The following is a 25,524-nucleotide window of genomic DNA, read 5'->3' on the forward strand; positions in this document are numbered from 1 at the left end:
TATTCTTGACAATATTTTGCAACTCCTGAAATGGCATTGATTACTCGTTGCATTAACTATGTCAGTGATAAGGGAATGCGGACCCATCACTACTGCAAGCACTGCTGTTTAAAGAGTTATGCAATTTTACCATGCTGCTCTATGTCAGATTGACCGCTAAAGACACTAGTGGTGAACAAAGAAAGTAAGTTCTAACGTACACTTCTTGCAGTCATTACACGAATTTTATGTTCAGTAAACTGCTGAATTTCTAGCTTTTGGGTTATTGTGACTATTTTATTTTTACAGTGCAGTATCTTGAAAGCATTTATGTAGAATATACTGTGCAGAATGCAAATGAAAAACTGTTATGGATTCTACAATTTTGTTCTTTGTTTCCATATCATGAAAAGCAAGCATGACTACCTGCGGAATGCACATGGTCTCTTTGGTCATTCTCCTAAGCCGTATTAACATTTTGAAAAGCTCAACATTTTTAACAAGGATTTTATAAACAGGCTGTTAAGCAAATGATGTTTACTACCAGGATTTTTTTTTTTTTTGGGGGGGGGGGAGGGGTTAAAAATATTACATATATATTATACCTTTATTGAACTTATCTGCACAACTTGGGGTTTCATGGTTGATCACGTATGAAATACTTTCGATAAGCATTACTCATGGCTGTATGCCAAGTAATATTTTAAATCTCATAACAATTAGTATTACCCAATACATTTTCCCCTAATCCAATTGATGACATTACAGTACTGCATAGTAACTTATATAGACAGAGATGCAAGTTCGTTCAACGAACTGGTGTTTACATTACGGGTTACTAAATTTATAATAGACAAAGTGTGACATTTGTATTAAAAACTATTTTTTTTCTTCATATTTTTCGTTGTAGAAAATTCGTAAAACTTTGGGGAAAAATCTTTCTTGTAAAATTTACATATTTTAGGCACTTTCTCCATCAAAGAACTTGACACATTTGTGTGGGACCCTTCATTGTTAAAATGTTAAAATTTACATTACATTAATCAATGCACTTTTACGGAAAGACGGGTGGACGGAATTTCGCCGGACGAGTGTAATTCTAAAAATGACTTTCGTAAGCTAACCTAAACCTACGTATGCTGTTTCTTTTAATTTTCACCTGCAAGGCAATTTAGCCATCAAGTTCAACATTCGGACTATCCGTTGTCGATAAAATACTACTGACTAGGTTGTATCACTGTTCACTGTGTTAACTGTAATAAACTGAGGCAATTTAAACGAAGAAAACATCAGTGTCTATAGTAATTTGAAGCTATGAACATTAAACATTAATACACATATAACTCACACTTGTAGGCATCTGTTGACGGGTAAACGTCTGGACATGGACTCTGCAAAAATGATGAACAATTTGCCTTGCGACTTGATTGTATCAAATTTCCCCCTATATTGTACTCTGTGCAATGTCCTGTAAATATATAAACACATAACAATATCACCAAAACGCTTATTTTTTCTATTTTTTTTTTTTAAATACTGTGCTAAAATTTACGATTATAAGGATATCCTACAGGATTTAAGAAATGATAATAAGTGGTACATTGCCAGCTCATATTATACTGTATTTATTCGAAATTATTCGCAGAACTTTCATGCAAAGTACAAGTTAACGAAGCGAGTTTTTAAGTGTATATAATTATGAACAAAAATTGCAGTATTGAAAAAGTATAAATACAAATGTTGTCCATTATTCCAATTTTTATTTGAAAATATTCTACACATTATTTAGACTCGTCTCGTAATCAGTATGATGAGAAAATAACACATTTCAAGTAGTGAAACTTTGCCAATTATTTCATCTTTAAAACACTTTGAACATTTATTAATCCCTGTGAGGGAATAAAAAAAAAACGTGTCAAGATCTTTCATAAACATACCTAACAACTTTTTATTTTTTGTCCAATTCTATAAATCATATCATTCTGATCATGTTATAATTATGTACATGTTCTATAAAATGAAACATAAAATTGTATTATGTAACACCTCTATTCAGCAGTTATTCTCATTTGAATGCTTGTCTAATTCATAATGTTCATAAGATGTCAATGAATCAGAAATTATAGTTATAATGGTTAGTAAAATGTGCGTGACTGAAAATGAATTTAAAATGGAATTATAACAAAACGATAACCGTTATAAAAAGGTAAAACGAAACTTAAAGTTAATGTTATAAAGCTTTTACCATTCATATATCGTTTGACATATTTAAGTTACTTGTATCATGTAAGTAAGAATAAAACAATAAGTGTTGATATTATCATAAGCTAATTGTATCAAATAATGTGGATCCAACGGATTTTTTGTAAATTTAATGACCATTTGTTAATGACACTAGTACTAAATCCTCTTTTTTCTGAAGAAAATGATATATCAATCTTACATATTTAATTATTTGAATAATGATTTAAAGATTAGATTTACCTCCTAAAATGTTTTGTTTGTAAGCGCATACTTCCAGTTTCTGGGTGACATATGGGTCAAGGACACAATGGTACTCAAGTTTATCGGGTTCACTACACCGATTGGAATAGGCTGCACAGTTCTTCCTCGCTGCTGCCTCCCTAATTTTTTCCTCACTGTCTGGACAGTTATCCACATTCTCGAAGGTTGTTTTTGATACGTCACATGAATCACTAGCTTCTGATGTCTGTGAAACATGAATATAGTAAATCAAAAGATAGACAAGTCCACGATTTCAAAAAATATTTTATGGTGATATAAATATTGTTGATATGTGTGAATTACAGAAATAAAGAAAAAACCTGAAAGATAAATGGAACATTTTAATTAATAAAAATTAAGTATGCCATAGTTGTATATTTAGGATGCCCTACTTTAATTGCATATGTAATTTACAATACAAGTACTAGCTAACATAGTGTACGGCAGGCACGTATCATCGATTTCACTGTTATTTTCAGTTCAATTTTTTACATGCTCCCAAAAAATGCGGGGCAACTCCAAAACTAATTTCCTTTTAATAAGTATTTCTTTTAAAATGTTTGCTCCGATATTTTTTTTTTTTTGGGGGGGGGGGGTACCCTGATGCTACGTGCCTGTACAATTACCTTCATTAAATCATGGAGAACAAAGAACAGCAAACACAAATTCAACACTGTAAGCTGACTAAATATATACATATCTTTATCTCTGGCGGGTAATGAAACCTGAAAAAGAAATGACACTATGACTGCTCGTATATAATCGTATATACCACTTTAGGGATTCCCCTAAAATTTTCCTGATATTATTCAATCGAAATGCTATCCACCAGTACGATTGCCACATGCGCCAAATATATAAATACCGTATTCTTTTCAACGCAAAGGCATGGTATCAATTCCTCTTATCAGCTTTTGAATTTAAATTTAAGAGTAAAAGAATAAATTTAATCGGGAGATATTAGCTTTCTTCATAAAGCGGAAAAGAGTACAATTGATTAAAAAGGTAACTGGCAAACAACCAAACACTATATTAAAGTAATCAATGTGTACAACTCTAGTATGAATTGATTGAAGACACTTCTTGGTGGAGTAAAGAAATAAGCAGAAGATTCAAACCTCTCCCCCATTGGTTTGAGATATACAATGACATTGTAAGATATTAAGATATTATAATTATTACGTAAATTGCTAATATATATATATATATATATATATATATATATATATATATATATATATATATATATATATATATATATATATACATACATACATACATACATATATATATATATATATATATATATATATATATATATATATATATATATATATATATATATATATATATATATATATATATATATTTTTTTTTTTTTTTTTTTTTATTTATTTATATATATAAAGCTCTAACAAACCAACAACACCCGTTATCTATAGTGTCGGATCAAAAGATACACGGTTATAAGATGATATATAAAAAAACACTAAAAATAACCAACGACACGAACAATAAAGTAAAATATTGTCAAATTTTCGGGACAACTCGTCCCTTTTACAGGACACAAAATAAAAACAACATATGAAAGAAGAAAAACATCTACAAAACTAGCACTAAACTAAACATGAGGACATGATGGTTTTGGTTATTGATCACAACCCAGACTGGACAGATGCGGAGAAAAAAAATAAAGAAAAAAGAAAAATTTTGGATGCATAGAATGAAGTTATTCCGCCCTGACGGCATAAACAAATGAAGTGACTTCACCAAAATGAACATCAACTAAGTACTGATTTGTTTTCGTAGCAATATCACCATCATCATCTTTTTGGGTCCAAGTACAAACTATCATTCATGTTAATTATTCAACTTATTAGCTCGTTCCTTAATCGGTTTTGTTATTTTTCATTGTTTTTATCCATTCTATTTTCTTTATTTAACTCCCAATAGTTTTTATACTCTTATGTATATTTATGAGCCGAAGAGGAATATTTTCTTACCGCTGCTGTTATTTTTAAATTCACAACAAACAAGTCCTCGTATGAAAAGCCAAACACAGAAGACTAAGCACGAAGATCTACATCCATGACAAAAACAATAGTATGATTCCATCGTATTACAGTCTTTGCATATTATTTAAATTGCCTAACGTCAACAAGAATTTTACATATTATGGCTGAAGCATATTTATTGTTACTAAGTTTCTGAAATCAACTGAACGAAGGACATTCAGTTAAATTTCCGTATGACTGAAAGTACAGTTTACATCTACGCAATAATTTATATTAAACACAGGTAGGTTTTGACTTAAGTCAGGAAAAAAAAACATTTTATCTAAATGGTTTAATTGAAAACTGTATTGTAGTTTCCTCGTCAGCTTTTTTTTCCTGTTAAGGTCAGACGACACGTTCCTCGAGAATCTTTTTTCTATCTCCTCGTAATAAAGAGTTCTTATAAAAAATATTAATTTTATAATTACTTTAAAAATGTTCAAAATTGACTTAGATTTGGTTACTTGTCTAGATGGTCGAGTGGTTAGAACCGTGGCCGCACACTAACAGAAGTGTATACATATATAGGTTCTAGAGGTCGTGAGTTCAAAACCTCGCCCCGGCGGAGATATAATTCTTATTTAGTGAAATTCGCTGTGCTGTACATGTATTTATTTTTATATCAGCAATTCAAGTGTATTTTCAAGAAGATTATATAGGAAATTGCATACTCAAGTATTTTGCAGAAATGCCTGGTAAGGTACCCTAATTTTTTGCTAGAAAGCTTGTCAAAGTAGATGTAAACCATTAACAAATTCCTGGAAAAAGTTATATAAAATTGAGGAACGTGTCGTCTGACCTTAAGACCTTAAAAAATACGACACTTAATTCAATTTGACGACAAAAAACACATCTTTTATAATGATTAGATGTATCAGAAATAAAATACAAATAACACTGTACAAAATTACTCGACCGAGCCCAAAATCGAACTCGACATAGATATTCATATGATAAATCTGTATCATTTCATTTTAGTAGGTGCAACCTCTGTAAAGAAAATTAACGGAAATTGATGATGGACAAGGCAAAAAATCGTGATGGCGATATTGTGCGGACCATGTTTATTTTTAAAAAGCCGTATTCTGATAACGTCATTATATCGTGTATCAATAACGTTAGATGAATAAATCGGATAAGTATAAATCATACTCAAAATGCATATAACATGTAAACTATAATAAAGCATATGTATTAACAACAATAAATATGATAGGAAGACTAACTACATGTCCTAAAATCTTGTCTTATTGCATGTGCAATTTACTTCCGCGTCTTCGTAGCCTAGCGACTTTAGACATTATACTGACTGAAAATGTCGGAAAATGTTATGACACGTATCTTCCGCTGTCTACTTTTACATGTACATGTAACACTGAAGTATTGCAATTATTATATCGTTTACAGATGTAATCAAAGTATTGTCATAAATGCTGTACATTCTGGCGATTTGGAATGTCACCAGCTGACGATATGTGAAATAAGATTAATGGGTAATGTATTAATTATAACAACCTTCATATTGTTTATTTCTAAAATGTTTATGCTACGGTTGTGAATATTTAAACACTTAAATGCTCTTTCTTTGGTGATTCGGGATATGAAGTTAGCGACATTCCAGAAAAATACATAACGCGCGTTAGTTTTATTGACTAATAATGAATTGTTTAATGCACATCGTAATCTCACCGAAAGAGAAACATAAAACGCGAATTATACGTAAAACCTAGAAGGACTGAATGCATCACAAGTTAGAATACATGTACATGTGATCCTTGACTGTGTTTGTGTACATTTGTATAAACTGATTTTGAACCCCAAAATACCAGTGAACTGGTCTTGAGTGAATAAAAGAATTGAAAATCTTAGGCCATTTTTTTTTCCATTTTAAATGCTGAATAGGAAATACCAAGTTCAAAATCTTAAGCTGAATGTAATAAACTCATGTGAAGAAAATATGACTCAAACCTAGGCGAACTGTGAGCTCTGTATCTTGCTTATAATTCTGCGATTGACGCTGAAATTTTGGTTGAACATTAGAAATTTTATATGAATTAAAGTACGTTAAATACTTGTACAAACAAAATAAAAGAATGATATTCTGTATATACCTATCCTCTGGGGCCCCCTCTTTTTACGATAAATAATGTGAAATCTACATCAATTTTGATAGTTTTTCAGACACGGGTAAATAAAAACGACATCTTTAAAACAGTTTCCATAGTTCTGACACATTTCTGTTGCGGGGATAAAGTATTTATCGCTATTCCTAAGAAAATATCACAGCGGAAAATTATCCTGGTTTGTACGCGAGGTAAATAACAGTCATCTGATTATAATGGAGAAGACAAATTAAATTTTTGAATGTTTTTTAATTTGAGGAATTGAGCACATTGAGGTCATGTAGGATTTTTTAAATAAAAAACAGTACTTATTATATATTTTTTTTTATAATACAATAACTAGTAAGTAGTTGATGACAAAAATGTACCTATATGCTCTCATATATCGCTTTACAAAGTGGGGGGGGGGGGGGGGCAGAACGAAAATATAGGGAATTGGAAGTTAACAACTTAACAGTGTACCCCTACCAAATGTTTAGGTTTATATCTTGCGTAGGATTTTCTTATTCTGGTAAAATAGTATTTCATGAAGGTACAATGTCAAAGATTACGTGTATGCAAAAATAAGTGTAATATTCGAATACTTTACAATATTTATTTTTTGTTATTCTACAGAAGGACCATATGACACAATATCTTTTGAACCCCTATTGTTGCTCAGGTGAGCGATGCGGCCCCATGGGCCTCTTGTTTCAAAAATTCTGTCCCACTTAGATAACAAATAGCGCGGAAACTGTATATCAGGGATCGGCTGCTTTCACCCTGGCCATGGCACCCCGCTGTGACATTCAATTCACTCGCAATAAACACATTGCCCTGCACTCTAAATATTTTCAAATATTTTCTGCAGTTAGATGCATGTTTAATCAAACTGAATGTTTATCATGTTTTATCTTTTTAATATTTTAAAATTAAAAAAAATACAACAAACAATATAAATATGAAAATCAATTAATCTGGGTTTTATTAAATAATGATATTTAATATACAATGTTCTTTAATGTGATTATTGCTTAACTTTAATTTTGTCCGTAGCATGCATAACTGAGGTATGCCAATCTTTAGCATTTAGAAGAGAAAAACAATTCGATTATTTAGATGTTTTAAAAACGTTCTGCAAACATTGCCGGTGAATGTTTTTATCATGCTGTCTTATAACTTTTTCATTCAGTATGATAAGCAGTTTTCTGAAAAAGTTAATAAATGCTTTCACAGGAACTATAAATATCACTGATCTCCTCTTAACACGGTGTAGTCTGTCAACTCCTACAATCAGATTACCTACTTTTTACCATAATATTATTACTTCATTGAAAATATAAAGAAATTGTATGAATAAAAACAGTCTAAATCCTCCCATTTTCACAGAGTGTCTATGGTTTAACAATTATATATGTATTGAAAACAAACCAATCTTTTTCTCAGTGGTATAAACATGGAATAATGTTTTTAGAGGATATTTTAAACAACATTGGTACTTTCTTAACTTTAAATGAGTTTAATGAAAGGTTCAGATTTAAACCATCCTTTTTGCAATATACAAGCCTTCTTTCGTCAATTCCAATTAAATGGAAAAAAAAACCGTCAAAAAGGAAACACATATTCTCTCAAGTGAACGGGACCAAAACTACACTTTGAATATTCAGGACAAGCTTGTACCTTTTATGTAAGCTAACTTGCAAAGATATTTACTGAATTTTGCTCAACAGCTGCAAGGACTCAACCCCCTGTATTCAAAAATGGTCGGAAATTTTGAATTTAGAAATTCCTACTTCTGATTATAAAAAAAATATTCAAATTACCCTTCCAGTGCTTCACACAAACTAGTATACAATCTCATCAGTTAAAAATATGACACAGAATAATAGTACATAACAAGTCTCTTTGTAATATGAAACTGATACCAAGTCCTAATTGTAATATTTGTAACGAAATAACAGCATAGATTTTACCTATGCAACAGCATTCAAGTATTTTGGAAATATTTAATATATTGGTGGCAACAACATATAGAAATTGTTAATCATTTGACAATGAAAGATGTTATTTTTGGTTGGTATGATATCAACAATATTCCACTAAATGTTTGTATTTTGCTTGGAAAATGTTTTATCCATTTAACTCGTACAAAATCACCTGGCAGACAAGTTCAGTTTACTGTTTTCAAAAACTTTCTGAAAAATAAAATTCATGCCAAAGAAAGTTACCTATGTTCAACAAACCAAATGCACATTTTTTTAAGAAATCTGGCAACCATTATTAGCCGGATTGTAACATTCATAAAAATGAGTAATTGTGAATTTAGATTTTGAATGTACCGAAAATTATAGTTTAAGATTTGAAGTTTATTAGGTCAGATTACTTCCCATATTGTTGATCAGTCTGTGTCTTGTTTCCCTTTTTTTCCTTCTCTCTTCATTCTAAATCAAGGAGCAATCTTTTTTTCTTGTGTTTCTTTTTTGTATTTTTTTTGTGTTTTTATTTGAAAAAGTTCTGTGCAATGATTTTTATTATATAAATTGCATATATACATGGGTGACGTATGAACTAATCCCTTCTATTGTACAATGTCTAATATTATTGTCATGTACCATATTGTGAGCCAATAAAATTATTGAATAAAAAGAAAAAAAAAGAAACCACCCGGATTCTATTTACCTCGGTACACAGGTCAATTCGATACCTAACCAACTCGACCACCATCCTCGACACCTACTATTCCGTACCTCTGATCAGTTCCAAGAAGTATAAATTCGAAACTTGAACTACAACTGCATCTGTTAAATGTTTACATATTACTCTTAAACTGGAACCGTTTCAGTTTTAGCTTGATATTGTTTACCTCCTTTCTTTTTCTTTTCTTTTTTTAGAAAATCTATTAAGTCATGACAAAGTCCTGTTTTTGAACAATTAAAAGCAAAACTGCAATTTAAAATCAAATTAATAATAAAAAATGATATGATTACATGCATCTTTTGTTAAAAAAAAAAGGAAAATAAGACAACGTGTAACGATATCTTGTTACGTCTCAACGCAGATTTTGATAACTGTTGCAAAACTTTGACCACACAGAACGATATACATTTAGAGGGGTTTTTTTTATTTAAATAAAATAACAGAACAGGAAAAAATAATATAACACTTAAACAAGATTTTCAAAGATATCACTGACAAAGATGGGTAGATACTGACATATGGACATATTTTAACTAAATTCAATATCACATGCTTAAATCTTTTTTATATTTTGTTTAACTGTCATTCCAAACGGTTTGAATATTGAAAACAAATAATATGTTTTACGGTGCTACCGTTCTGGCGAGCGCAGCAAGAATAACACATAGACACTGTACCTTGCATCATTGTCAACTTATAGTTTTATTTAGGTATCAACGAACGTCAAAGAATTTTTGAGAGAGTATTGCTTTACAATAAGTATGCCAAAGGTACTAATGTTAATGGTTATGATACACACAGCCCAACCCCCTACCTAGAGAGAGAGAGAGAGGAGAGAGAGCCCGGTACCTGTTTGTAGGTGTGTAATTTCCCACTTCTAAATTTAGTGGTCTGACTATATGCAATATCTACATAATTTATATAAATATATATATATATATATATATATATATATATATATATATATATATATATATATATATATATATATATATATATATATATATATATATTAACTGTTTACTTTTTCATTTTAATCCCTTTTATTTAGTTAAAAATGTCCAATTGTTTATTTTCTCCCTACTCATATACTTACCTGCCTACTGTACATACATGCACAATTAGTTTAAAAATGGATCGATATGACAGTAAAGTATGGCTCTTGCTAGTATATATATAAATATAAAATCTCTATATTAAAAACAGATTAAAAACAAATCATATGTCAATGGGGCAGGTATCGCAGTATATACTGAAATAGCCAGTACACTCATTACAGATGTTTAATCCACCTCTAAATTTATCGCGGGAAATATAGCGCGAGTGCACTGTGACGTCATCCATGACTTTGTTCGTCTTTGTTTCCGTTTCTCGACTCAATACGAAGGTATGGAAGCAGGTAACAAATCTTTTGAGTCTCGCCAAAGCATATGCGGTACTCAAAACGTGTCTTCAAACTTTAAGTCACCGTAAATTACGAGTTAAAAGTCGGCCATTTTTGGCATAGCACCACGGGTGAAAACATTAGAGAGCATTATGGGACGTAGACAAACAATTTTGTTTGATGAACTGTAGGTTTAGCTCGTTCTTTTTCCCGCGCACACTGGTTCTTAGAGCTCGCTTCGCTAGCCGGCGCTGCGCGCCGGCGAGCTGCGCTCGCTATAAATGATCAAGTAATTAAGCAACGAACACATACATGCATGATGTGCACAACTATTTCTAAATAAATAAATTATGTGTGATTTGTACCACAACTACAAAGTAATATGAAAATAAAATTTAATTCCAATTAATGATTGAGAGTCTGTTTAATATGCTAGGAGACAGAGTATTTCATGTTTTGGGTTTTTAAGACGGGTTTTGTATTTTCATGTATCCATCATTTCTTTTCTTGTTTTTTTTAAGAGAAAGAATACTTTTTGAAAAGTAAAATAATGGTACTTAAAGCAATAAACAGGCGTATCCATAGAATGTAGATATAATCTTTTATTCATAAGATCGGTACATAGTTGATGCAAACAAATGCGTGGAATAGTTTTAAAAATAAGTCAAATCATTAAATCAACTGTATACGCAAAGTAGGTCTGGAATCATGTTTTTAAATGCACAAGGACCATACAGACAGTGTCCTTTCTAATATACTTCATTTTATCAAATACATGTAGTTATGTTGTAATATGATATAAAAAATGCATATTTATAAAATAAAGTATTAATATCAGGAAAGATAACAGGACATTCTCATCGGCTATTCCTGTTTTTATCAGTATTGAAACATGTGTTTATGATTTCGAACTTTTTTGTATACTACAGCTATACTTAGGAACTTTTCCAAATTGTAAATGCTGTCGCTATTTCAATACTTGGTGGATCCACCAATATAAAATTGTGCGAAATGTGAAATGAAACTAGAGTTCCAAATTGGTGGACTCACCAAGAATTTTTAAAAGATTAAAAGCTGTTAATAAATCGCTGTGTTAAATAGAGCAGGTTTGGCAACCAAAAAAGATGAAATTTTTTTGCTTCTATACAAGACAAGAAAGTTGGTGAATCCACCAGAAAGATCACATTAACATATTTTTAGTTTTCGCTGATGCAGACTAGTGGAATGAATTTACCTTGTTGGACTCACCAAAACAAGCACTTTCACTTTAGATTTACATACTTGGTGGATCTACGGTGACTTATTATCCAAAATAGATTACATAGCTGGTGCATGCACACACACACAAAAAAAAAATCCCTCAAAAACACTTTGTTTATCAGTCAAATAAAAATATAGTTTTGTCGGAGTCTGCTCTTTCTGTGGGTCAAAATACGTTTTCCTTTTTAACGGGATTATCAATGACAGAAAAGAATTATATTATAAAAGATAAAAGCAACAATTATCATCACTAACTCCTAGGTGCAACTTATAAGGATTTCCACCGATGGTAGGTGTTGTAAATAAACTAGTCACCGTCACTATTCATCATTTCAATAATTCGTTGATTATTATCCCTTAGAAAATCACCAATACTAATCTCTGGTCATGTTTTAAAGAGTTCTCGAATTATCGACATACGCATAGTGTGTCTTTCCTCCTCAGGCTTCTAGATGGAGGTGGTGCCACAGGGATTTTATGTGTAAACCAACACAGCGATCTGTAAAAAAGTACAAAACTAATTACTTTACTGAATAATTATGAAAATGGAAAGAAATTTTCAACTTTCTTCTTGATATGATAAACTTTCACAAAGATGATTCTACTTGATTTTGTCAGCTCAAGTACAGAGAAAATGAAAGAAAATATAACCACATAAAGTCAATGTAGAGGTCATGCGTTGAAGTTTAAAATAATCAAAAAAATGTTGATATCACGAACAAAATTGCATAAAGAAAACTAGGTACTCAGTTTCAGTTTCGTATATAAATAATGACAATAAATAATAATCAATATGTAATCAATAAATGTTTTAAAAATTGCTAGTCTCTCATGATTGTAAATAATATTTCCTAATTTCTTTGCTGTAAAGATAGTTTTACATAGGTATTGTTTCATTAAGATGGCTATAGAATACATATTTTAACTAAACAACCCCTCCAATTATCCAGGGGCCGGAGAGCAATTGTACCGGATTAAATGAAAATAAAAAAATATAATGCTTCATATTTCAGTTAATTTGCACTACTTCTCGTATCAACATATCTAAGAACAGAATTCGGCTCTTCCTTAGCACATTGTATTGTATTGTATTAGACCATGACCAGGCGTCTCAGTCCGTACCCGCTTCACCCGAATTTTATACGAAATGCGAAAAAGAATTACGTAATAATGGCAGCTACCAAGTGCCCTTTGGACAAACGAAAAAGCTTTTATTCAATACATACAAATATTCCGTTTGCCTCGTGGTTTTTTTAACGTCAATCGACCTTGCAACCGACAAGGCAAATTGTCATCTAACGCCTGGCTATTCTACTTGGCGATGTCACTTATTTAAACAAAAAGATATTGCAACTTATCACTGCACAGTTCTCTACCTAATGTTAAATTGTAATCAAATTATACAGATTCTACCACAGTGATATTCTTTTTCTGCGTACATGTACTTCTTCTGCATCTTATATTCAGTTTATTGAATATTAGACAACATAGCTTAAGCTTTCAGTATTCATTCTTACACTTTAATAGAAATACAAACAACCATATATGTATATTGGTGAAAATATCTGGCATTTTAGTCCAAAAATCTTTTTATAACATATTATGCAGTGTTTTGGGGTAGGAAATTGTTAATTTTCTATATTTACACCCACCAAGTATGATTACCTCAAATTTTAACAGAAAGGATGACTGCACTTAAGGAAATGCGATATTTGCGAGAAAATAAACTTTTAAAACAAGAAGTTTCTTTAAATTGCAGAAATGGTCAACATATAAACTGCAACTTTACGTAATTGCGTTAAATAAATGTATGTGTTAACAAGTACGAATTTTTTTTATAGGCGGGGGTCATCACGATTTCTTGAATATCCTTATGATAATGAGGACATCCACTTTTACACTGACTTCATACAAAATCAGTGCATGTTTGTCTATTGTATTACGTTTAACAGTAGTTGTATATTTGCATCATCAATTTCCTAAACCCGATAACGCGAATTCTAGCCACACCCTGCGATAAGAAACCCTACCCTGTGGTTGTTGAATTCATAATTTTGGACTTTATAGTCTTTCTTTCTTAAAATTCATTCAGTTTCAGTAGAGAAAAAGAAGAAGAGTTTCAACCATTTTACGTGTATATTAACACTGCATGACCATATTGGCCTACTGAGTGCATCAGGTGACAAAACAAAATCATATTTGCGCGTATGTTAATTGTAAATCTGTTAAAGAAAGTGGGCGCTAAAGATGTACATTCGGCGGGAATCTGGGCGCACACGGAGAATGAAAATTCCATCGATCAATTTTGCACATTTTCCAAATTATAACGGTTATTTGGTTTTTGTTGGACGTGAAATGGGTAGAAAAATGTTTGTAATGCAAAGGTTTTATTATAATACGGGTCTACATGTTAATATAGCAACACGATTCAATTCATGCAAAATCCTACTTATTTACTGCTGTCTTTGAATGATTTTGTCGTCTCTGGGTCTTTTCTTTTAGTAATAATAGTTATGGTTGTTTACGTGATGAAAAGTTGCAATTCACGTGGCTTAATAGCTAAAGCTAATTTTTGAACTCATTAATCTGAAGCTTACTTTCACAAGGTCTGTGGATATGATTAGTACCATCGATATCTCTGGACAAGTTTTTGCTTTAAAAGCCTCGTAATATCTCTAAAAACTACGAAAGCCGAGAAGGATCATTCGAGATTCGAGATTCGAAATACGAGATTCGAAATACGAGATTCGAGATTCGAAATTCGAGATTCAATATCTAAATTAACCAATCAAATCAAGGATCTGAAAATATGTATCCTAGCGACATCAAACTGTTCTAAATAAAATTCATACGTACATGCTCTTATATACAAATAAATGCTATGTTCACTTCTCCCTACCTAACTAAATAATTATTTGTATTTACTTTTACACAGAATATCTAAGTAGACTAGTAATAATGCAGTGTGCTTCGCGGATCTAAGTGATTTTGTTTGCCCTGGTGCATTTCCACCTGATGCGTTTGAACCCAAAGGTATTTCACCACCAGTAATAGTTTAAAACCCGGGTTTATTCACCCCTTTTGTGTAAAAATGCGGTTATGGTAGAGAACTTCATAAGCGTAGCTAATTTTTTCTGTAGGGGATCCTAGGCCAATTTTAAAAAAATTTACTATGTAAATTTAATAAGTTCCAATTTTCCCGAGGAGGGGGTCCAGATCCCCTGACCCCCTCCTTTCTAGATCCCCGTATGAAGATTAGTACATGTATCTGAATAATCTAAATATAAATAATCTGTCCTGTTTCACTAATAAATATAAGCATTACTTATCGTTTTTATGTATGCATACAGTGATACACTAGTACTATGATTATAAACAAATCATTGAGATATTATCACATCATACGGAATTATTGATAAATACAATTTTTTTTCCTTTTCCTCAGTAAACAACTTATTATGAGTCTTACTTTTGGAATTGTTTTCAATATAGAAGGATACCTACTCTCTACAATTAAAGGTAGGGATGATAGGGTGCCAATTTGTTCATATTGCCGATTTCTTGTGCAGAGAACAGTACCTTTTATTTGATTGTGCATGAATATTTCAAAATTAATTGTTGTACATATATTTTGTTATAATTCATTCATTGATATATCAACAAGAAAGAATAAAAGCATATGTTTCACAGCCAAGTTAAGTTTCTCTGTATTTTCCTACCCCCCCCCCCCCCACCACAACAAAATTGACAATAATTACATCTATCTATACTACTATATTAAAATAATAGACTCGATTTTTTTAAGCTTTAATACCGATAAATTGGAAGAGTACTGTCTATTGTTTTATATATTTTAAACATCATGGGTACTTGAAGATTACCATTTTGTTTTTATTTTTTCTTAATCAAGTTTCGCTAATTAATAATCAACGAAAATGCCTTTAAAAATTCCGGAAATCATCTGATTTTTTTTTAATTTTACAATCTTGCGCATGCGCATTACATTCACGTTAAATCATGGGAAGCTCTTCTAGTTTATGTTTCCACAATATCACATTTGCATGGATAAACTCAAATACATGTACATTTTCTTTGAAATTGTGTCATATATTCTGTTCATTAAAGGAAATACGGGAGATAACTCTAATATGAAAAATCCTGAGAGTTTCAAGGAGTAAAAAACGTTGGTGAAAAAATGTTGAATTTTTCATTCTAAATTTTTAGATGAAAGATATTAACAGCCTCAAAATGGTTTGTTATGAATAATTTAACTATTATTTTCAATGCAGCTTTAATTTTCTCTAAAATCGTTTCGGAGCGATTCTGCAATTGTTTGCTACATTACGGATATATGGGAGGCATTTTAACTGGGGCGAGACACAGTTGGATTATTCCAACTAATTTAAGCAGAGTGTGATGAAATTTAAAGCATTATTGCAGGCTTAAGCTTGGTTATTCTATTTCGTAAATGTCCGATATCATATCCAATGTCAACCCGTGCACGCACGGGTCAAAGTCTAGTATAAGTTATATAAATGTTTACTTTTTTTGTAAGTAAATCTCTAAAGATGTAAATAAGCACTGCAAACAAAGATGTGTGTATTTAAAATACTACTACATTACACTTAGCCAGATAAAATGTAATCAGGATGAAGCTACAAGGGGTGAGTGGTGCAAATTTACCAATTTGTCGCCATACACACAGAACACCAAATAAAGAAACTGTGAGTGGTGTGTGGAATGCATAAAAGATGGCGGCAAATTATCTCAAATAATCAGTGCAAAAACCCACAAATAGGCTGTTATCCTGCAAAAACATTGATAAAAAATGTTATCTTCCCATAACATAGCCGATTAAGTTAATGTGTACATATGGTCAACGTACATGTAATTCTAATGTCCATGGAGGCGGACGTATCAGGCGGGGATCCAGAAAATTAAATTTCAAAAATGATCGGTTGAATTACATTAAATGCTTTGAAAATTGTTTTAAACTATCGCACGGGTCAAAATACGTGATAGAAGCTATGTACAGTGTAATTGGAAACTTTCATTTTATATCAATATGTAGTATTACCTATTATAACAAATGAGAGTATAGCACAACTGCCACAAGCAATACATGTCCTTCACCGGCACCACCTCCCTCCCCATAAAAAAATGAAACAATTGTCGTTTTATTTGCTAAAATGTGTGTGGTTCAAGATTTTTCTAAAGGACATACCCGATTAGAATTGAAAAAGAGTCGTACGTTTAAAACTAATTTTGTCAAAATTTTTAGATTCATTTGGTTATATTTTGGTCCATTTGAGTAAATATATGCACCAGCGCAGCTCTAATTTATATATAATCAGGCCATAAATTCAAAATATTTTAAAAAATTAATAGCTTTTAATCCAGTAGATAAAAAAAGGAAAGCAAGTCGAACTCGATGAGTGCTAATACCTGTGTTGAATGAATGGTACAGTAGGATATGCGCAAAAAAGTCCCGTCTACTCTTTCCTACCCTATAATTATTGGAATATTAAATCCGATTATAAGAGTCAAATTAAAAATCAAGTACGTATATGTACCTGTTTATCAAAAGTAAAACTACTCATAATTTATCTACAGTGCATCGTTATGGAGCTACACAGAAAGTTTTCTATTAATTTGCCGAGCCAAATAAAAAAAACCTGGAAAACGAAGAGAAAACAAAGTGGGGACAGAATAACTGACAAATTAATTAGGACTATATAGTCCCCCCCCCCCCCCCTCCCCTCTTGAAATGTATATACTGAAAACAGATTATTGGCGTACAACATCCGCACACAATTTAAAGAAAATTTCATGTTTTTTTTATTATTTTCGCTAGCTAATGTAAGACATCACAAATACCCCAAACCCTCTCACGGAAAAGGAAATGCTAGGTGATGAGAGAGAGAGAGAGAGAGAGAGAGAGAGAGAGAGAGAGAGAGAGAGAGAGTCGATGTAAATCACAGGTGCGCTAACACCGTTAAAATTAAAGCTTGCTAGTTGGTCTGCCCTACCCTAGCTACCTCCTCTCTTTTCTCGTTTTAGAGGCTTAATTATTGTCTATATATGCTTGTAACACATCAAATCAATTTCAAATTCTAAATCAAAACTGAATTTATTTGACACTACAAAACTCTCTCTGTGTCTGTCTATCTGTCTGTCTGTCTGTCTGTCTCTCTCTCTCTCTCTCTCTCTCTCTCTCTCTCTCTCTCTCTCTCTCTCTCTCTCTCTCTCTCTCATATCGACAATGGCATTGCAATACACTATTCTTATCTGGATTTTTGTCTTTGAGGTTGTAAATCATTATATCTTCTATGGTTTAAAACTTTATCATAACCTATATTTTGACATGTCGATTATTTCATTGAGTTTCGTTTCATAGCTAAAACATTTAGATTAAACAGATCTTTCTTCGCGAGCCGATTTTTACACAGTTGGGGCGAATACACTTCGGGTTAAAATTGTTCGGGGGGAAATACATACAGGGCAAACAAAACCACTTAGATTCGCAAAGCCAACAGTGTTATTTCTAATTTAATTGTTTATACTGTGTGGGGTTAATTCATCAATGTTAATTTAACCATTTTATAGCCACTACATAAGAGCTTTTAAGACATGTATTTGTAGGAAAGAGCATGTACGAATGATCTTTATTTAGAACAGTTTGATGTTGCTAGGATACAGGTTTCAGATCCATGATTTGATTGGTTAATTTAGATATTGAATCTCGAATTTCGAGTCTCGAATCTCGTATCTCGAATCTCGTATTTCGAATCTCGAATCTCGAATGATCCTTCTCGGCTTTCGTAAAAAACCGTTAACCGACCTCTGAAAAAAGTAAGCTGAATTCGCGTGCAGATCAAGTGTCGTCATTTATACGTGTTAACAAACTACAATACTTCACTTACATGTAAGTTATTTTGGCTAAGCGAACATAGTGGTTAAAATATAATTATTTAGTTTGATTGATCATTCCTGTCTCCTTATATATTTTTCCATCATTTTCCTGATTATTTTTGTAAATGAGAAAATATTTTTTAGGCATATTATAATTCAATTTAACTGCACTGAAACTATAGAAAAAAATAGCTATGTATACTTACACTAGTTATTGACTATTCTTTTTCAATGGAAATTTATTTCGCGCGTGTTAAAGACTTACATTTAGAACAAATAAAATAAAAAAACACTTAATATTTTTAAAAAACCATTATGACAGCAGTTACAGGCACGTATCATCGTTATTGAAAGTGTGTGGGGGCAAACTCATCCCAAGCAAAAAAAAAGGAACTTTCAAAATCATAAAAATCCTAACCCGTGGGAAGGGGGGGGGGGGGGGTTCAGAACATAGCATATCTATAACTTCATATAACATCAACTTCCTTTCAATTAATTTTTTACATTCTCCCAAAAAGGGGGAGACAACTCCATTTTAATTTCCCTCTTTGTATGTAGATTTAAAAAAATGTTTACTGCGCAAAAAAGCAGGGGAGATGCTGCCACCCTCATCCCTACTCCACCCTCAGCCCCGATGCTACGTGCCTTAGCTACAAGGTGCTTGTATAAAGGCCAGGTCAATGATACAGATATAGCTGTTGCATTTGTAATGTTTATACTTCCATAACTTTATCAATCGTCATAACTTCGCATTTTTTTCTGCAGTTAATTGTGGACACGGTTAAGTAACATATTCACAAAAATTCCAAGTATTAATGTTGATGTAGTATATTACTTACCATAACTAGGCCGACTTCATTTGTTGTCTATTTCTTTTTTTCTTTCTTCATTTATCCCACCATCGGCATCCATATATATATGTAATTCTTTTCTTCCCTTTCACACACAATATCCAATATTTCGGTCATTATTCAAACAGATGAATCATTATATTTCGTGGTAATTCAAAATTCCGTTGTTGTTAATCCGTTTGTCCTATTTTAGAATGTTGATCATTCGTACTGTAAACTGTTCTGTGCATGCCCCATTCACCCAGCCTTCCATTGGTTGATGGTATAATGTTTCAGAGGAAGGCACAGCAGGAAGTCTTTATGCAACTGTTATTTGTTGACTGTGCCGTGCATTTCAAATTCAAAATAAATAAAATACTATACTTAGCTACATTTAACTATTTATTTGTTGAAAAGTACTAAAAATAAGCGAAATATTTTTCAATTATGTGATCATTGGTTCCTGTTTTACAAGTTTTTCCGACCCACTTTTATGAACCACACTAGTCCATAATACATCATTCTATTCATAATGATAAACTACATGTAACCTTAAAGGGAAACTTGTTAATCTTAATCTAGGATTAAATCGTTACAAACAATTAATTGTCATAAATTTTCTAAACACTCTTCTCCTAGAATAAACAGAAATTTGATTAGATCAATACTCTCTCTCTCTCTCTCTCTCTCTCTCTCTCTCTCTCTCTCTCTCTCTCTCTCTCTCTCTCTCTCTTTCTCTGCAAATAATCTATGCACTTTTTTTTCCTTTCTTTATCGCTCTCGCCGATGCCGATCTTGCTGACTTTAACATGTGTCTATGTGGGAATTTCTGAATTTCAAACGACATCCAAGAGCAGTGAAGAATTCTCTCTCTCTCTCTCTCTCTCTCTCTCTCTCTCTCTCTCTCTCTCTCTCTCTCTCTCTCTCTCTCTCTCTCTCTCTCTCTCTCTGGGGAGTGTTAACTATTACCATGACCTTACATACAGACTCAGGGAAGCTGCCCCTGTCTACTGTTGGCCGCCCCGATTACGACACCGAGTGCTGAAGTTCGATTTCTCCGCTTCACATGCGGGCCCGACTTTTTAAAATAGTTTTCGTTTCGTTAAAATACATTTCGTTACCGTTCAAATGAAGACTTGTTAAATAGAAAGAGTTGAATGCATCAAAGAGAAAAAAAACTGAGGATGGGGGTGTCTGAATTTTACTTATTGTTTGATGATGAAGAGTTTGGGGGACAAAGTCATCATATCGTACATAAATTACTTTAAAAGCTTATCATGAATTAAGTGTCTGGTAACTGGAATGGGTTCTTTCATATCAATCGGATTGTTCATCTATTTTGAGTACAAAGTATCTTAACAAAAAGACATGTATTAAAGGGTACTGTTTAAATCAACATTTTTTTTTTTTTTGAATTAATCAGTTAGCAATGTTTAAGCGTTCCTTCGCTTTTTGTTGAGACACTCATATCACATTGCTGAAAAATGCCACTAAGAAAACATATGCATGTATATAACCAAAATATATACTTAGTATTCTTAGCACTTTCTTCAGATATCATTAGAAAAACCTATAAGGTGGATTTAGGTCATATAATATTTTTCAAATTGTAAACACACAAGATAAGGTCGCTAGGATATAGAGGATATTTTGAATTGAGATAAGGAGACACAAAACGCGGTTCCTCTTGTCCTGCACAAGGTCAGCAGTGTTTATCCTCCCGCTGGTGTGAAGACCCAGCGAATTCAACAGAATGTAGCCTCCCGCTGTGCCGACCAAGAAAGTGATCTTACAGGTGTTTGTAATTATCTAATGAAAGACCTCCCTCTTTGCTGAGCTTCTAGCACGGAATTATTCTGAAATTCTCAGATATTGCTGAATTTTACGTAATTTACATTACGTTGCGATGTTCTAATGAAACATGCTCCTGGAAAGTGACTTATAACTCAATAAATATAAATATATATCTTTTCAGTTGAATAATTGTTAAAACTTAGAAGCAATTATTAAAAAGTCTTTACGTAAAAAAAAGTATGTACCTTACAAAAATACGATTGAGATGAACTGACTGAGCACCCACAAGAATAAGAAACTTTCGAGAGGCGGGTATGACGCATCTTACATGGAGGTTCATGTGCTGCTGAATATTTGTCTATTCTTAGGACAACTTCTGATACTTTATGTACATGAATGATGTACATGTACTTATTTCTTTTTTGTTTATTCGCCGTCGCATCAAATCCAACAGTTTGAATAAAATTGAGAATAAATCATTCATTTGGATTAATTTTTATTCATTTAATGAAAATGATGTTTATTTAAGATATGCATTAAACGGATGCATAATCTTTTCCCCACGCAAAAAACCAGAATTGTTTCTGATGCTTTTAATAAAAATTCGCACATACGAACGCGTTCTGTCCGCCGCCACTGTATTTTTTTCAGAGTTACATGTATACGTAAGTCCGCCGGTGGACATAACGTGAAGATTTTTTTTTAGAAAAAAAGGCAACAGCGAACAAAATGTGACGGCGGACAAAACGAGATTGACCCACTTCATATGTAATAAGAAATATGCAAGTACGTGATAAGTTTATAATACAGAATACACTGCATTAAAAAGTGCAGTCTGCCTCCAAAAGACAATGCAGTTTTATAGAATGATATAGAGGGTTGTTATAGTGGTACATGTATGTCCCCTCCCCCTCCCAATTCATCTGAGCTTGCAGAGATATAAGGAGTACGTACATGAACAGTATGTAGTATTGAATTAGAACCCCCCCCCCCCAACCATCCTCGGGAAAATTTAGAATTGAACAACATGAATGTACAATCTCCCAGAGCTCTGATGCAAAACAGAGTACTGATTTTGTATGCATCATACAGACCAAGTTTTGTGTGCAGCGATATTCATGTTTTTGTCTGTAAAAATACCAAATATACAAGGCAAATCCCTGTTGAAAATCAAATACCTGAAAAAACATATGTTCAATTATATGAAAGTTGCAATAAAAAATATACAGGAACTTGTAGTATACAATGTCCTTATAGTAAGTAATTAAAAAACCCCTAAAATAACTACTTGTCTATGAACTGAATTAATAATCTGTCGAAATGAGAAATTAATTTTTGTCATCCAAACAAATATCGGACTTTTATCTTATCCTTATTCATGTTATTTACATGCCTTGCCCAGCTCAGCCGAGATACGCACTGCGCATTATCTCATTATTTCATCTAAAGTCAAGTTGATGTTGATGTTGAACATTGATTTAGATACTTCTTAATATTAACTTAAGTCACAAACTTTAATTAAAATAATTAAGATTAGCTGGACTAGAAAAGAAATAATATTATTTATGCAGACGACCAACTTGAACTTCATAACGATTGTTAATTGTTGAAATTTGTGCTGGGGGATAATCACGACAATAATGTATATCTGGTCATTTTTGCGATAATCAAATAATCGCTTTTTTGCAACAATTATATGGTAACTCCCACTGACATGAATCCGCCAAAGCGTGACCACTACCTCACTTTCATTTATACTATTGCAAAAATGACAGTAGGTTTTTTTAATTTTACAATAATTACATGTATTGATCAAGCAAAAATGAAATTATAGCTTAAGGACATTTTCTAACACGACTTAAAATACAGAAGGTGTAAGCAGTTACTTCATTATTTTATTGGCAAAATGTATTCATTTGTAAGGATAGAAATGCATCATCACTTTTGATATAGGAAACATAGATTTGTTGCCTTTATCGAAGATCTAATTAAAAAGATTGAAAAAAATTATGTATTTTCAGGTGCACATTTTCTTATGCACATGAGGATGTTAATGCATGATTCAGCAATGAGGCTAAAAAACCGAGGAGTAGGTGATGCCGAAACGTCCGATGATCCCATTGAGCTTCTTCTTAACGTCAACATGATTATTAATTTAAGTATGACATTAACACCCTGATGAAAAATAGTATGTGTGAATTGAGAAAATTTACTCGTCCACTTCACTACAAGATTACAAACAACGATTAGATAGTGAAAACGTTCTACATAAGGATGGATGACTCTCCTACATGTAACAAGAAACCCAAAGGAGGTAAACAAACATGGTTTAAGTGTCGCAAAATTCGTAGCATAAGAGGAATACCAAAACTTTTCCCATTTATCTTTAACTGCATTTTGGAAGAAAGAAGTTTAATCCACTTGACTGATTGGAAATGGTCAATAAGTTGTCATATTTATTACTACAAATCATCTGTGAAAAAAAAACTGTATAAGAACAGAAAGAAACAATGCTGTTAATAGATAGAGACATTTTTTCGCACATGCGCAGGAAATATGTCAAATGTTTTCTAAATAGTCAACTCTTCATGAAAAATGAAAAAGAGAAAATACGTGCAGACACAATACAAAACGTGATCATTGATGATGAAAAAGTTACAAGTAAACCCTTTGTTTAAAGCAAGTAATAAAATGTTTCACTACTGTAATTCAAAAACACTTCATGATACATGTATTTCAATATTCTTTGAAATTTCTTTCTACACGTTTTTCCCTTTTTTGATGGCTTTGTAAATCCAAAGGCAATTATGAGTTATGATGATATGTTGATCTTTCTGGTGGATTCACCAACTTTCTGATCTTTTATGTAAACTGAACATAGCATTCATATTGGTGGGCCCACCAATTATATATTCAATAGCAGCAATAAACTAATTGTTACCGGCCGGGGGTTTCTTTGGTGAATCCACCAACTTTGTAATCTGTTTGTAACTTGATATCTGGTGGATCCACCAAGTAGGGGTATTTTGAATTTTGTCAATCTTTTTGGTGGTTTCACCAACTTTCTTGTTTTGTATATAAACTGACATGTATTTAGGTGTTTCTGTTTATTTAGTGCCATCGATGAATGTTTAGAAACTTTTGGTGAATGCACCAACTTTGTACTCTATATTTGTTTGTATAATTTCATTTTGGTGGATCCACCAAATATTTGGATAATGAAAGTCTAAGTTCACCAAATTTAATCAGTAAAGTTTAAGACAAAATGATTATTGCATATTTGTATTTAGGTGGAATCACCAATTAAGGTTTCATTAAGACGGAAATGTTTGATGACATGTGTTGCTATCATTGCTCTGTTGGTGGGTTCACCAAATCTTTGAATGAAATACAAAACTGTATGCGGACAAATTCACAATTGAATTTTGGTGGAACCACCAGGGCCCTGTGTGAATGAGATATTTGATGCTGTTTAAAAAAATAGAATCGCCAATATTTTATCATTGGTGGACCCACCAAGTTTATTTGTAAGTGAGATATTCGATGAAATAGGTTGGTGGAGTCACCAATGTTTTGACTGTTATTGTGGAATATGAAGGTTTAAAGGTACTGTAAAATGTGCTTTTGTGTAAAAAAGATGGCGGGTTTATGAATTTATGTTGTGTTCAACAACAAAAATGAATAAAATTCATGTTCATTTCTGTTATTGCATTGCGTTCATTTTTCATTTTGCACTGAAAAAAAGAGGACACGAATAGAAAATCCTCTTTCTTAATAGAAACAGTTACTAGTATTTAATCGGTAGCCACCTTTAAAGGTGATATAGTTTTTAAACAAAGTTAAAAAAAAATTAGAAATTTAGATATTATTCTTCCGAGCTCGCTTCGAAATACGACCAAAAAAATTGATATGAACTTCTCGACATATTGTAGAGTGACGTTTATTCAAACAATGACCCAGAAAGTCAAGATACCTCGCCATAAACAGGATGAATCTCTGCGATTCAG

General features: G+C 32.2%; 1 protein-coding gene across 1 annotated transcript in view; it reads right to left on the reverse strand.

The window, feature by feature from the left end:
• Positions 1-4,705, reverse strand: part of LOC136271185 (uncharacterized) — a 53,409-nt gene extending 48,704 nt beyond the window's left edge. Inside the window, exons 1-4 of the mRNA XM_066070612.1 lie at positions 4,488-4,705; positions 3,111-3,209; positions 2,464-2,689; positions 1,328-1,447 (exon numbers count right to left, since the gene is read on the reverse strand). Of these exons, the coding sequence (XP_065926684.1) occupies positions 1,328-1,447; positions 2,464-2,689; positions 3,111-3,182 (418 nt within the window). The 5' untranslated portion in view covers positions 3,183-3,209; positions 4,488-4,705. The remainder of the gene's footprint in view (positions 1-1,327; positions 1,448-2,463; positions 2,690-3,110; positions 3,210-4,487) is intronic.
• Positions 4,706-25,524: the final 20,819 nt, after the last annotated feature.

This window comes from Magallana gigas, chromosome 9, assembly GCF_963853765.1.
Source record: "Magallana gigas chromosome 9, xbMagGiga1.1, whole genome shotgun sequence".
Classification (NCBI taxonomy): Eukaryota; Metazoa; Mollusca; class Bivalvia; order Ostreida; family Ostreidae; genus Magallana; species Magallana gigas.